The 15,599-nt window shown below is 39.4% G+C and overlaps 3 protein-coding genes across 3 annotated transcripts; all 3 read right to left on the reverse strand.

Moving 5' to 3' along the window:
• Positions 1–347: 347 nt before the first annotated feature.
• LOC137959553 (uncharacterized mitochondrial protein AtMg00810-like) lies at positions 348–1,397 on the reverse strand. Its single transcript, XM_068806919.1, has one exon. The coding sequence runs from the start codon at positions 1,395–1,397 to the stop codon at positions 348–350; it is 1,050 nt and encodes a 349-aa protein (XP_068663020.1).
• Positions 1,398–1,559: 162 nt separating this feature from the next.
• LOC137959554 (uncharacterized) lies at positions 1,560–4,550 on the reverse strand. Its single transcript, XM_068806920.1, has 5 exons — positions 4,116–4,550; positions 3,791–4,007; positions 3,312–3,439; positions 3,067–3,195; positions 1,560–1,886 (listed from the first exon to the last, which is right to left on the reverse strand). Exons 1-5 carry the CDS (start codon positions 4,548–4,550, stop codon positions 1,560–1,562), a joined length of 1,236 nt encoding a protein of 411 aa, XP_068663021.1.
• A 10,097-nt stretch (positions 4,551–14,647) lies between these two features.
• On the reverse strand, positions 14,648–15,381 carry LOC137959555 (uncharacterized). Its single transcript, XM_068806921.1, has 2 exons — positions 14,969–15,381; positions 14,648–14,798 (listed from the first exon to the last, which is right to left on the reverse strand). The coding sequence occupies exons 1-2, from the start codon at positions 15,379–15,381 to the stop codon at positions 14,648–14,650; spliced, it is 564 nt and encodes a 187-aa protein (XP_068663022.1).
• Between the last annotated feature and the right edge of the window lie 218 nt (positions 15,382–15,599).

Raw genomic sequence — 15,599 nt, forward strand, 5'->3', positions numbered from 1 at the left:
ACCATAATTACATAATGCAATATAAATAGAAGACAACATAACTCAAACTAGAACTCTTCTATGAGAGTGTGACCATAAGATAAAGATGCCAGTTCATGGCTATCTTTGTGGGTCCCACTTGATCTTCTAACCAGCTTGTGGTTATCTTTCAGAGAGTATGTTTCATTATCTGCCAAACTCAGAAAATACAAATTACAATCCCGACGGTTTCACGAGAAACCCTATTCAAAAACGAAGAGGAAAGAGGGAATTTACAAGTATACCCTTAGACAAAAGAAAAAGACAAGTGTACCCCTATTTACATACACATATTTACATTAACCACCCCCCCCCCCCCCCCCTCAAACTTATGATGGGGCAAGTAACATAAGTTTGCTTATGAGATGATGAAAACGAGGAGTTGTATGTGATTTGGTGAAGACATCAGCAAGTTGAGATGTGGAGAAAACATGGGGCAAGGTGAGAGAGCCTTGTAAATAGTGATGCCGCACAAAATGACAATCGATCTCGATATGCTTCATACACTCATGAAAAACACGATTCTTGGCAATCTGAATGGCACTCTGAATATCACAAAACATAGGGGTAGCAGATAGTTGAGGAAAGCCAAGTTCTTCAAGTAATCGACGAAACCAAATTAACTCAGTAGCAGTGGTTGCCATAGCCCGATATTCTTCCTCGGCAAAAGAGCGAGAGACAACTGATTGTTTCTTACTCTTCCAAGCCACCAAAGAATTACCAAGGAAGATACAATAACCAGTAGTAGATTTTCTATCTGTCAGATCACCAACCCAGTCAGCATCAGAATTACCAATGAGAACCAAATCAGACGTGGAAGACAAAAGTAAACCATGATGCATAGTGCCACGTAAGAAACGTAAGATACAGAGAACGGCTGTCCAATGAGTGGTACGAGGGGTGGAAGCAAACTGACTAACCACATGAACAACATAGGTAATATCAGGACGGGTGATCGTCAAGTAAACAAGGGACCCAACTACCTCTCTGTATCGGGTAACATCAGACAACAATTCTCCATCTGTAGAGCTAAGGCGATGATTGAGTTCAATGGGAGAGTCCATAATCCGATCATCTGTCAATCCTGCTCGACTGATCACATCAGAGATGTATTTCGATTGAGACAAAATATAACCTTCAGAAGAATAGGCAACTTCAATACCCAAAAAATACCGTAAGTATCCAAGATCCTTCATTTCAAAGAGAGAATGAAGTTGTTGTTTAAGGTCTACAATGCCAACTTCATCATCACCAATCACAATCATATCATCAACATAAAGAAGAACCACAATATGCCCAACAATAATTTTGCGAATGAACATGGCAAAACCATAGTTTGAAGCAACAAAACAAAGACAAATCAAAGAGGAACTGAACATCGCAAACCAAGTGCGAAGAGCTTGTTTGAGACCATATAAAGCACGTCGAAGATGACAAACTTAATCAGCAAGATGAGGAAGGCCTGGTGGTGGCCGCATATACAACTCCTCGGTCAAATCACCATTTAAAAAGGCATTCTTAACATCCATTTGATGAAGATGCTATTTTTGAACAGATGCAATAGAAATCAAGGTCCGAATCATCTTCATTTGAGCAACAGGAGCAAAAGTTTCATCATAATCAAAACCTTCAGTTTGTGAGAATCCTTTAGCAACCAATCGAGCTTTGTATCGCTCAAGTGTACCATCAGATTGAGTTTTGACTTTGAAAATCCATTTATAACCAATAGCATGCTTACCCAGAGGAAGTGGAAGCAACTTCCAAGTACCTGTTTGGTGCAGGGCGGTGAGCTCATCATTAATGGCTTGTCGCCAATTTGCATCGGATGCAGCTTCCTTGTATGACTTAGGCTCAACAAAAGAATGAATCTTAGACAAAAAGGCCAAATAGGGGGAAGAGAGCAAATATGAAGATGGACTATACCTTTGAGGGGGACGTCGGACACAAGTGGAAATGCGAGGGGTGGAAAGATGCGGATCACCAGAGTCCAGAGAGTTGAGAGGGAGAGGCGCCATAGGAGAAAGTAAGTCAGTACCTACATGTGACTGTGTTATGGTCCCTAGCCATGGATCTAGTAACTCGGCGAGTTGAATATGAATCCAGCACTGTTTGAGGGTTTCTTATCACGTTTTTGTGAAAAGAACTCTCTTATACTTCTCCTTTCACGTTAGGATTGAAAAGGATTTTCCTTTTCTCAATTATAGATGCAACAAGCAAGTTAAAGGACTGTTTAAGCACTCAGATATGAAACCCCTCTTTTATGATTCAAGACAAGAGGGTTTTACTTGCTGTAATGACTCAAGAACAACCCCTTTCCCTTTACTGAATTCATTCCCCTTGAAAAGGAGTTTCCTTTTCTTAATTATGAATGAACCCAGCTAGTCAAGGAAGCTCCTTGAGGCCCCAACGTGGAACCCCCTTTCTTATGGCTCACGTCAAGGTAGGGTTTCCAATTTTATGCAGCACTAGTTCCTTACGTCAAAGAGAAACATAAATCTAATCTTAATGCTTGGAATAAGATTAGAAAATACCTCTTGACATCAACACCAATCCAGCAACCAGAATTCGTCCTCCTTCCTGGTTAGCTCACGCCAACCCTTCTCCAAATACCTCTTGACGTCAACACCAATCCAGCAACCAGAATTTTCGTGAAAGAGATGACCTCTCTTGTAGCTCGAAAGAGAAAGGTAATTCCTCTTCATTTTCCTTCCAAGATCTCCTCAAAGACTCCCCAATGGATACAGAAAACCCCACCCCCAAGAGAGTTCACACCAAGAACCTTAGAATAGAAAGCCTAGAAGGAACCTAAATTACCCTAGATTATGCTAATTCTGAACTTGCTTTATCTCTCCATCCTTACCCCTTAAATAGGGTAATTAACATCAACATAGGTTAGGGTTATTAAACCCAATTCTACCCCTACCTTTAAGTCTTATTACAAATCAATAAAATTCAAAATTAAAAGCAACATAAATAATAAAAATAAAGTAGATGACTCAGTCTTATTGAGTCCATAACAGACTGTTCCAAAAGCATACTAGAGGAAACCTCAGGATGGAGGGGTGAATCAGTGGACTGATGGTGAATGATTAACTGGTCATCATGGGGCTCATCAGACACAAAGGGATCAATGTGTAACAATTTTGTATCATTCAAAACAGGAGTAGACAAGGGAATCTGAAAGTAATAGAACTGTTCCAAAAACTTAACATTTCGAGAAACAAAAAGTCTACCACACTCAAGATGATAACATTGGTATCCTTTTTGACTAAAACCATAACCAAGAAACATACATAATGCAGATTTTTCAGACAATTTAGTGCGACAGGAAGGGGGTAATAAAATAAAGCATGCACAACCAAAGACACGCAAGTGCTCATAGGTAGGACGAACACCATACAACCGTTCAAAAGGGGAGATACTGCCAGAAACAAAAGAAGGAATATGATTAATCAAATAAGTAGCAGGATGAAGGGCTTTTCCCCATAATTCAGAAGGGACAGAGGCATGGAGCAATAAAGAACGAGCGGTTTCAATAAGATGACGATGTTTGCGTTCAGCAACACCATTCTGCTGAGGTGTATAAGGACAAGACAACTGATGAATTGTGCCCTCAGACTTAAGAAAATCATTCAATAAAGATAACATATATTCACAACCCGAATCAGAGCGAAAAAATTTAATGTTAGTGGAAAAATGGGTTCGCACCATAGCACAAAATTGAATATAAATAGAATAGAAGTCTGATTTTTTATGCATAAGAAACGAGTACAAGCATCAACAATCAATGCATAATAGTGAGCCCCACCTTTACTGGATACAGGTGTAGGTCCCCAAACATCAAAGTGAACAAGATCAAAAGGAGAAGAAGTAACCGAGTGACGTAATGTAAAAGGTAAATGACATTGTTTGCCAAGATGACAACCAACACAATCATGAAGAGGGGAAGAATTAATAGTAGAATCTAACATATTGTGTGTGATCATAAACTGTAAACGAGAAGCAGAAACATGTCCTAAATGAATATGCCTTAAGTAAAAAGGATTATTAATAGAGAGTAAATCGTGCAACATGGATTGAAATGAAAAACTAGACACCTGTAGAGATACTGGAAAATTCAAGTCATCAAGCAAGTAAAGACCACCTTCTCTATGGCCGATCCCAATCTGCTTCCCGGACTTGCTATCCTGTATAAGACAATGATCAGAAGCAAAGGTAATAGTAAGACCTAAATCAGTAAGTTTGCCAATGGAAAGAAGGTTAACAGCTAGATGGGGAACATGGAAAACATCAGACAAAGACCAAGTAGGGTGAGTGACAGTTCCAACCGAGGCTAATGGCATGGGAGAGCCATTAGCAACTTGGATGTTAACTGGGTGAGAAGGCTGAGCACAATCATGTAAAAGAGACAAATGGGGTGTCATATGGTGTGTGGCTCCAGAATCTAAGATCCATTTATGAGTATCATTGGGGCCATCCAAATAAGACATATTTGCATGAGATGCAAATTGAGTACTGGGAGCAGACGACATGCCAAGAATGTGAGCGATCTCAGCAGGTTATGATGAGAGATCAGGCGTAGAATCACTGTTGGTGGGAGCTGGGGCATAAGGTGCATCTGAAGAATCCAAAGATCCAATGGCAGCAGATGGACGAAAACCTTGATGCGGAGGTTGACGACGAAAGGCAGGATGTGGTGCAGATTTGAAATGGCCTTGATTGTGACGACTAGAGGCATGATGTTGTGTAGGTTTGAAATTGCCTTGATTTTTATTATTGCTTTGCAATGAGGGACACTGGTGTTTCCAATGACCTTTACCATGACAATAGGAACATTCATCTTGTGGAATTGGCACTTGAGGCTTCCCTGATGATTGATGAGGATGAGAGTGTGTTCCAGAAACAAGTACCTGTGACATATCAGGGGATGATGTCTTATTGGAAGAAAGCCCACCCAAAGACCTCAATCATGTTTCTTCAGCCAACAATTCAGATACAGCTATAGACAAGGTGGGTAGCGGATCTCTATGGATCATAGATCCTCTTATCATTTCAAAATCACTGCGAAGAGCCATAAGAAAATCAGTAAGCTTGCGATCATCACATGCTCCTGTATATTCAGGGAGCTTCCGAAATGAGGGTGGATCCATCATATATAGTTGATCCCAAAGAGGTGTCATAAACTAGTAGAATTCTTGAATTATATGATCACCTTGCTTAGCGGACCGAAGTTTTATCTCAATCTGATACCTTTTGGCAAAGTTTGTTTGTTCATATTGAGTTTCCAAATAGTCCCATATTTCTTTTGCAGTCTCATACTTCAAAAGTTGCGAGTTGATAAACTGATCCACAGAGTTGTTGATCCAAGTGATGATTTTTGCATTATCAGTCAACCACTTCTTATTTTCTTTGATGAAGTCAGTGGATGTAGGTTCTGGAGCAGTGATGTTGCCATCAATGTAATCCCACAAGTCTTTCCCAACTAAAAAATTGCGCATCACAAACTTCTAAAGAAAGTAATTACTCCCATTTAACCGGACAGAAATAACTTCAAATCATAACTAATAGAATCCATAGAAATGCAAGTCCAATAGCAAAATGCCACAAGCAACATCAGTTGATTTCACCAGTCAGTTCCCACCAAAAGGATTCACAAATAAGCACTCACAAAACCAAAACAAAACTAATTCAGACAGCAGCCACTGGAGCAAACCTTTCTTAACACCACCCAGAAAAATTTATCAAAAAGGCCAAAGATGAATCCTCTCTAGAGCCAAAAACAAATACTCCAAAAATGAATCAAACCCCATCGGCAAAACACAAAACAGAGTGCTTCACAAAGCCCTCTCGTCGGCGAAACAGATCAACACAAGCACAAATAGAGCAACACAAGCCACCAATAACCCAAATGAACCAAGATGATAGGTCGTAACCTCCAAAATCCACTACCGAAAATAAATCGAGAATAGACCAACCGAGATAGAGGGGAATCGGCCTCTGAGGGTGCCGAACCGACGATTCAGTCAATGACGGAGCTTTTATAGGGCGGCACGGCGTCTTCAAGAGTCAGAGATCACTGGACGAGGAGCAGATGGAGGCGCAGAAATGGTAGACGAGCAGAACTAGCGCAAACCGAGCAAAACAAAAAAAAAAATTGAGTGCGAGAACAAACAAATCACCTTAGACTGCAAAATTGAAGCCAAAACGCTCGATTTGCTGCTCTGATACCATGTAAATCTCTTTGATTTCAATGAGTATGTTTCATTATCTGCAAAACTCAGAAAATACAAATTACAATCCCGATGGTTTCACGAGAAACCCTATTCGAAAACGAAGAGGAAAGAGAGAATTTACAAGTAGACCCTTAGACAAAAGAAAAACTCAAGTGTACCGTTGTTTACATTAAAAATGTGGGCCTTCCTTAGTCGTGTGGCCCATCTTACAATACTCTTAGATATGTGGGCCTTCCTTGGTCTTGTGGCCAATCTTATAATACTCTTAGATATGTGGGGACGGAACCACCCAGCTCTGACAGTGTGGGCTTGGGCCAATCTTCCAACATAACTCATGGAAAAAAAAAGAGACACCCATTGGCAGAAAATAGAAGGAATAAGAGGTTATGGACTTGTTGTTCTAATCCTTCCCCTGAAGCTCAATTTATAGATTAATGAAACTACAATATCAACATTATGCTCCTAGAATTTAAACTAATTACATCAATGTTATCTTTATGAGATGACTCTTTATTTACCATCCTGTTGTCACTATATGAGCCTATGGGCCTTCTCCTTGGTTTGTGGGGCTTGAACCCATCTTCTACATCTCTTGGATATGTGGGTCTTTCTTGGTCATATGGGCTCGAGCCCATCTTCTATCACATTTGGACTTGTGGCCTTCCTTGGTCGTGTGGGTTTGGGTCCATCTTCCAATAGAGATAAAAAAGGAAGAGAGACGAAGGAGAGAGAGTGGGATGGCTAGGGAGAGGAGAAGGAGAGAGGGTTTGAAAGAAAAACCTACGGACGAATTTGAGAGAAAAAAGGAGAGACTTGATGATCTACCCCTTGCCTTGAGCCTCTATTTAAAGTTTATGAATGAAGGTTGTAATGACTACATTGACCTTAGGGCTACAAGCTCTCAAAAGGAAGAAAACATAAGTAGACATATATTATCTTCTCTATTTAATCCCTTGTGTCATCCTTATGATAAGACACTTAAATTACACCTTTGTCACCTCCTTGACGTGGGAAAGGTATTTACCTTAATGCCACTTTGAGTTGTCTTCCAACAACCTCATAACGAGGGAGTCATGTTGTTTGAGGGAGGGGAGAACCCCATTGTCCCATATCAGAGCTACCAATTTAGGATCCCCATTATGCTCTATGAAGATATTTAAAAGCTGATCATAGAAGGCTCCTTATGAAGCAAGATTGAAACTCAAGAGATAAGTATTTATTTATGATATTATTAATTTTATACTACTGGTTTTCGGTATTAAGAGGTGGTTTAGAGATGTTCTTATGAAATTATGAGAATATATGCATCTTGAATTATCTTTGATTAGAAGATATTATCAGGGCATTTTTTGTCGGTTTGCACAATACTTTTGACCGAGACCAGTGCATATTGGATTTTTTTTTATCAATTTGGGGGAACAAGGTTCCCGGATAAAGAAGGATGATGTTGAGTCATTTACGAGTCATTATCCTTTAAAATTAGTTACTTAGTATTTATGCTAAGCATCTCTATTAACCGAGTTGGTTAAAGCCTTCCACTTGGTCATATTTTGATTACTTGATTGGAGAACTATTGTTGGAAAGTGGGCCCAAGACCACATGACCAAGGAAGGCCCACATATCTAAGAGTATTATAAGATGGGTCACACGACCAAGGAAGACCCACAAGATGGGCCCAAGCACATAAGTAGGACCCACCATGACTACCACAAGTTGGCATCCTTATCACATAAGTTGGAAGATCAAGGACTCACAAAGGCATGTTTATCTTATGGTCACATCCTAGAAGAGTTCTAGTTTGAGTTATGTTTGTCTTTTGTCTATATTGAGTTATTTAATTATGCTAGGACTTATCTTTAAGTGTTAGAGTTTGGGTGTAATTGGGACAAAAGTAGTTTTATTGCAATTGGACTCTACTACCTTCCTCAATTATAAATAGAGGTTCATGTACTCTGATTGTAATAAGTTAATGAAGTCAATGAAGTATTTATCTTTTCCATAAATTCAACATGGTATCAAAGCAGGTTCTATGAGTTGACTTGGTCAACCCCGGAGATAATGAGATCCTTTTCACTAAACCCTAAACCCTAAGTCTAGGTTCATAGTTTTTTTTTTTAGTTCGTACACTCGTTGTTGATTTGTGTTTTTCACCTCTATAATTTGATTTTAATATTTCAAATTATATATTTAAGGAAATATTTTTTAGTCTATTTTTCAACAAAAAATGATTTTTTTCAATCGGAGTTATATATAGAGAGATATCGATATTTGAATGAGCAAAGGTCATATTGCACAAGAGGTTTGAGCAGTAGCAGAAAGCTTCCACTTCTAAGGTATTTAATGCTTTCAAGAATTAGACTTTATATGGATATATATATATATATATATATATCAAAAGAAATATATGTAAGTTTATTTTCTTACCTATTCAACTAATTCTTGATCTGAGTTTTTTATAAGGAGATATTGATCTTGGAAGAGTCAATGGTCATGCTAGAAAAAAAAAAAGGAGAAACAGTGCTTAGTTCGGCCAGATGACAAAGACAAAAATCTATCAGATTAGATATCTTCTGATAATTATATTTTATGAAGAGAAGTTATACTTGGATGAAATTTATTTAAGTCTAGTTTCATAAGGAGAAAATTTTATGTCAATCTGATCTATATTTAAAGATATATTCGCATTGGAAGAATCAAAGTCATGCGGGTATTATGTTGTATTGAAAAATCCGAATTTATGCCCTTTATTTTGCGTCACTGTTTGAGTTTCTATATCAGGAAAATATCTCACTTCTCTGTAGTTTAAGGGCTTATTATTATATCTATGTTATTTGGGCTTATTGCTGCATCTATGATATTTGGTTCTAGCTAGGATCACTACCATTACCTCCCAGCTTGAGGGGGAGAAGTAGGAGAAGTAAAAGAAAGAGGTATTTTATTCCATATGTTGTGGATAAGTTTATGTTACTAAAACATTCAAGAAAGGGGGAGCACAAAAAATGAAGTTTATGCATCTAAGAAAAAAATATTTATATCGGATTATGATTATTTCATTGGTCCTTCTACAAGGTTTATTATTTTGGTTCCTTTTATATGTGTTAGAAGATGGCCATGTTATATTACAGCTACTGCTATTATGTCTCTTTGGATGAGACATTATTATTGAAGAAGAGGTGGCCTTAGTACCTTTTCTCATACCATAATTTATTTTACTCTCAAAAATATCACGGTTGGGACACCATGAGAGTCGGTGCCCGGATTGGAACACCATGATAAATTTAACTCTAAAAAATATTACAGTTGGGATACCATGAGAGTCGGTGTCCGGATTGGGACACCATTAGAAATAAACCCAGTACCCCCCTATAATGGCTTTTATTACTCCTACCACTTCAGAGTCGTTGTCCTATTGAGGGACACTGTGGTGGACACTTCAAAGCAATGCCGATAGACACACTACCTTCTAAAGACAGAGTGTGCCCTACATCCAGCATTAGGACTGGAGTATGGAGCAATGTCTTACCGGCTAGGAGTGATTTTTATTCTCACTTATATTATGCCAGCAGGACCTCATGGAAGGATGCAACAATGTGAGGGGGAGTGTTGGAAGATGAAGGCATATTAGAAGATGTGCCATTTTACACAAAAATGATTTTATACATCATTTGCAACAAGTTGGGAGTTCATGTTGTTCTCTCACCCCCAACTTGAGGGGGAGTGTTGAAAGATGGACCCAAGCCCACATGACCAAGGAAGGCCCACATATCTAAGAGTATTATAAGATGGGCCACACAACCAAGGAAGGCCCACAAGATGGACCCAAGCACATAAGTAGGACCCACCATGATTACCACAAGGTGGCATCCTTATCACATAAGTTGGAAGATCAAGAAGGACTCACAAAGGCATATTTATCTTATTGTCACATCCTAGCAGAGTTCTAGTTTGAGTTATGTTTGTCTTTTATCTATATTGAGTTATTTAATTATGCTAGGACTTATCTTTAAGTGTTAGAGTTTGGGTGTAATTGGGACAAAAGTAATTTTATTATAATTGGACTCTACTACCTTCTTCTATTATAAATAGAGGTTCAACTAATCTGATTATAATAAGTTAATGAAGTCAATGAAGTATTTATCATTTCCATAAATTCAAACACTCTTTTACTTGATTTGCCTACTATGGCTGAAGATAATATGAGTCACAAGAGTGACATACTCAGAATCACCACTGTACCCTTACGAGGGGTATCAAATTTTATGAACTGGTCCACATTGGTTCATCAGTTTCTTATCGCAAAGAACCTAGTTGGTGATCTCACCAACCGTGGACCACGTATTGATGAAGATGATATATTCTATACCAAATGGTTAAAGGAGGATACATTGGTTATTAGTTGGCTTATCAACAGTATGGCAGAACATGTCTCCAATAATGTCATTCATTCAGAGACAGCTAAACAAATTTGGGAGACATGCACCAAATTGTATTCAATCTCCAACAACTTACAAAGGCCATATGATATTTTACAACAGATGTTTACCACCAAACAAGGAGAAAATATACATGAATATTTGACCCGCTTTTGAGGCTTTCTTCAAGAATGGAAACTTTCCCAACCAACCTCTACAAATATCTCTATCCAAGTTAAACAGAAAGAGGCCTTGATAACTGACATATACCTTGCTAACATTTAATCACATCTTGAAGTTGCTAAGACTCACCTTCGTAGCTCTTCTGTGGTTCCCACTTTTGATGATGTATGTGCTACACTTCTCTGTATTCCAGATGTTTCTCCCTCTACTACTGAAATACCATTCACTTTGTACTCTGGACATAGGGGAACACCATCTGACCAAGGCCGAGGCCGAGGCAGATTTTATAGAGGAGGAAGAGGAAGAGGTGGAAGGACTGGGTTTGACATAACAGATGGGAAGGAATGCACCCATTGCAAGGGATAAGGCCACACTTGAGACACATGCTTTCACCTGAAAGAATGCTCTATATGTGGTAGATTGGGCCACTCTCGCGAAAGATGTTATAAAGCTAAAGAGAATAAGGCTAACCAAGCCTTAGTGAGTGTTACAAAGGTAGAGCAGGCTACCACAACAACTCCAAAGAATACTTTTACTGATGAAGACTATGAACTATTCCAGAAAATGAAGACCATGATGGGGTCCTCCCAAGTACTTCTTCACCAATTGCTACCACCACAGCTTCAAGTATGTTTTCTGCCACCACTGCTTTAGGTATGTTTTTTGCCACCACTACTTCAGGTATGTTTTTTTTATCTTTAAATCAGCTTGTGGCTATCTTTTTGAGTCCCACTTAATCTTACAACTTATGTGATAAGGATACCAGCTCGTGGTAATCATGGTGGATCCTACTTCTTATGAGCTTGAGCCCATCTTACAATACTCTTAGATATGTGGGCCTTCCATGGTCATGTGGCCCATCTTGCAATACTCTTAGATATGTGGGTCTTCCTTGATCATGTGGCCCATCTTACGATACTCTTAGATATGTGGGTCTTCCTTGATCATGTGGCCCATCTTGCAATACTCTTAGATATGTGGGTCTTCCTTGATCATGTGGCCCATCTTACGATACTCTTAGATATGTGGGTCTTCCTTGATCATGTGGCCCATTTTACAATACTCTTAGATATGTGGATCTTCCTTGGTTGTGTGGGCTTCGGCCCATCTTCTAACATAGCTCATGGAAAAAAAAGACACCCATTGGGAGAAAACAGAAGGAATAAGAGGTTATGGACTTGTTGTCCTAAACCTTCCCCTAAAGCTCAATTTATAGATTAATGAAACTACAATATCAAAATTATGCCCATAGAACTTAAACTAATTAAATTAATGTTATCTTTATGAGATGACTCTTTATTTACCATCATGTCATCACTATATGGGCCAATGGGCCTTCTCCTTGGTCTGTGGGGCTTGAACCCATCTTCCACATCTCTTGGATATGTGGGCCTTCCTTAGTCGTATGGGCTTGAACCCATCTTCTATCACACTTGGACTTGTGGACCTTCCTCGGTCGTGTGGGTTTGGGTCCATCTTCCAACAGAGAGCAAGAAGGAAGAGAGAAGAAGGAGCGAGAGTGGGATGGCTAGGGAGAGGAGAAAGAGAGAGGGTTTGTAAGAAAAGCCTAAGGACGAATTTGAGAGAAAAGATGAGAGACTTGATGATCTACCCCTTGCCTTGAGCCTCTATTTAAAGTTTATGAAGGAAGGTTATAATGACTACATTGCCCTTAGGGCTACAAGCTCTCAAAAGGAAAAAATATAAGTAAACATACATCATCTTCTCTATTTACATCCTTGTGTCATCTTTATGATAAAAAACTTAAATTACATGTAAGGACTATGGACACCACCTATCTCCACATTGGTATGATATTGTCCACTTTGGGCTAAGCCCTCATGGATTTGCTCCTGGGCTTTTACCCCAAAAGACCTCATACCAATAGAGATAGTGTCTACACTTATATATCCATGATCTTCCCCACTTGTAACCAATGTGGAACTTTGGTCGTATACCCAACAATCCTCCCCTCGAACAAAGGACCACCGAGCTTCTCCTCAAACAATCATCCATCTGTCCACTCTCTACCAACCCAAATTTTCCACTCCAATGCGTTGGAAGCACACGCCTTACATAGAGTACCACCTGTCTCAAGAGCATGCTCTATCCAAATAAATTCCTCTTCACCGTGTTGGGACCAGGACACGTCCATGAAGAATCTGGAGCACACCACATGTCGAATAGAGCACATCCACGGATCCCTTTGTGATCTAATTCGAGGCCCACCACCTTCATTCGGCATTCAGAGCATCCCATCCACCATGGCTAACTCCGGGGCATAGCTCTGATACTATTTGTAAGGATTATGGATACCACCTATAAATTGGGTATACGACCAAAGTCCCACATTAACTAGAAGTAGGGAGGATCATGGATATATAAGTGTGGACATTATCTCTATTGGTATCTGGCCTTTTGGGGTAAAAGCCCAAGAGAAAATCCTTGAGGGCTTAGGCCCAAAGTGGACAATATCATACCAATGTGGAGATAGGTGGTGTCCATAGTCCTTACATTACACCTTTGTCACCTCCTTGACATGGGAAAGGTATTTACCTTAATGCCACTTTGAGTTGTCTTCCAACAACCTCATAACAAGGGAGTCTTGCTATTTGAGGGAGGGGAGAACCCCGTTCTCCTGTAGCCCCTACATGAAACTATGCAAAGGGTGATAGAGGGGCTCCCGTCTCCCCTACCTCATATGATGGGGATCCCTCGTCTTGTTGAAAGGCAACTTCGGGCCAAAAAAAAAAAAAATGGAAGAATGATAATCAAAGTGAAGTAGAGGAGGATGCTAGAAGGGGGAGTGCCTCTACCTTGCACGTTTTTTTCTCTTCAACAACTAATCATAAAAGGGGGAGAAGATGTCTCCCCCTCCATTCTTTCTCTTGAATAGAGGAACAAATTCGCCCCTAGTCTAGGCAAAGAGGGTGTCCGTGGTGCGTCTCTTTAAAAGAAAATTAAATAATAATAATTTTTAAAATCAATTATCACTTTATAAACACTTAATGACCATTTTAACCTTAAATTTAATGAATTTTATTGGTCATATCTAGAATTTAGTTGTCTTTGGAAATACACCATCCAAGCAGTTTGTGTTTGGAATAATTGGCTTATTTTCGTTTGTCAGGTTGGGTAGATTAGCATGTTTTACTTGTATTATCATAGAATTATTTACAAATTTTCAAGGGTCATCATATATCTTTGTTAAGAGACATGACCATCAATCGAATATGTGCAAAGATAACCCTTTACCTACAAACTTGGTTACTAATTATCGATAGAAACATCTGCCACAATCAGATATCATTAATGTAGGTTATGACATCCTGATAATCAATTTCAACTAGGGATGTACTAGCCATTATTAGTGCCAAACCTTAAGCTGACTAAGCTACTAAATATGTGCCTCAGACACATAAATTAAGTCTTGTTTGTTTTATTTTATAAATTATAGCATAAACTATTAAACATATTTATTTGAAACCATCATCCCTTTAGTCATACTAATAGGGTATTATTTTTCGTCATTCTACAAACTGTGCAGCAATACATTTCCTTACATTATGGAATTCCTCCGTGATATATGATTGCATCTTGGGATGCAGATGATTGTAAACTGAAATCCAAGAAACTCGAAAGCAACATGTCACATACGTTGGGGCAATGTATTGATTTTCTTTACGATACTGTATGTGTAATGATTTACAAGTAAATTACAGAGACACTTCGGGCATTCCTCTCAAAACTGCGGAAGCCACTGGAAACGGTGGTGGAACTTCTGTTTGTTCACAATCACTTCTAATGGTTAAAAAGATTGAGTAGGGAGACTCTGGTTTGAATTAAACGTCTGAATACGCCTTGAAGACCATCCTCAAGACATTGGATGCTTTCACCCAGTTCCTCGATTTGGTTTTGGATCTGTCTCAGCTTCCCCATCTCTCCTTGTTTGCTGTATTAAGCAGATAGAGAAGCATCAAGCTTCTTAACCTCGTTTACGGTTTCTTCTTGCCCTTCGCACGCGACTCGCCCTTCGTCCACCGGAAAATGGAGTTAAAGCTCGTTGTCTTTGAGGCAGAGATAACTATCAAAAGAGACTCTAAGATGGAGACGGTGATCTACCGTGCTTCTCTTAATACACTAATGACTGCACAGAGTTGGTCGTCTTTGTCTGGGATTAGTGACGATTTCCACTGCTCTTCTGCTCTCTTGATCGCTATGAGACCATTTCTGATCTCCTTTTTTATCTGCTTTCTCGAGTTGAAATAAACGGAGATCTTCTTGTCAATATCTGAATCTTTACGTCCTTTTCTGCGGAAGGCTGATTGAAGATCCTGCAAATGCATCTTCATTTGGGACATTGCATCCTTGACAGTGCCACATACATCCAGCAATCTGAGAGATCCATCCAATGTCTCTTCTATACAACCCTCTATCCCGCTGTGAACTAGAGTTTTTTGGGTGCTTCCTAACTGAAGTAAATCATGGACAGACTTGTGCACGTCTGAGAGGCTCCTCAACCCTTCAGAAAACATGGCCAATTTGCGGTAGGTGAAGGATGGGGAACACAGAGAGGAGTTCCACTCGATTAGCTTCTTGAGGCTCTCTGCAACCTTTTCGGCTTTGGGATGAGGACTGGATGGCGTGCTGGTGGAGCGAACATGCTACCGTTTGTTGAGAAACTCAGCGCCCATCTTGCCTTGATATGTTGCGCTAAGAAGTACTAGAGCTGACTGCCTAATGCGATTCCAGG

Source organism: Aristolochia californica, unplaced genomic scaffold (assembly GCF_029961685.1).
Source record: "Aristolochia californica isolate CCGP_79_NKW_82.1479 unplaced genomic scaffold, dmAriCali1.0.hap1 SCAF_3, whole genome shotgun sequence".
NCBI lineage: Eukaryota > Viridiplantae > Streptophyta > Magnoliopsida > Piperales > Aristolochiaceae > Aristolochia > Aristolochia californica.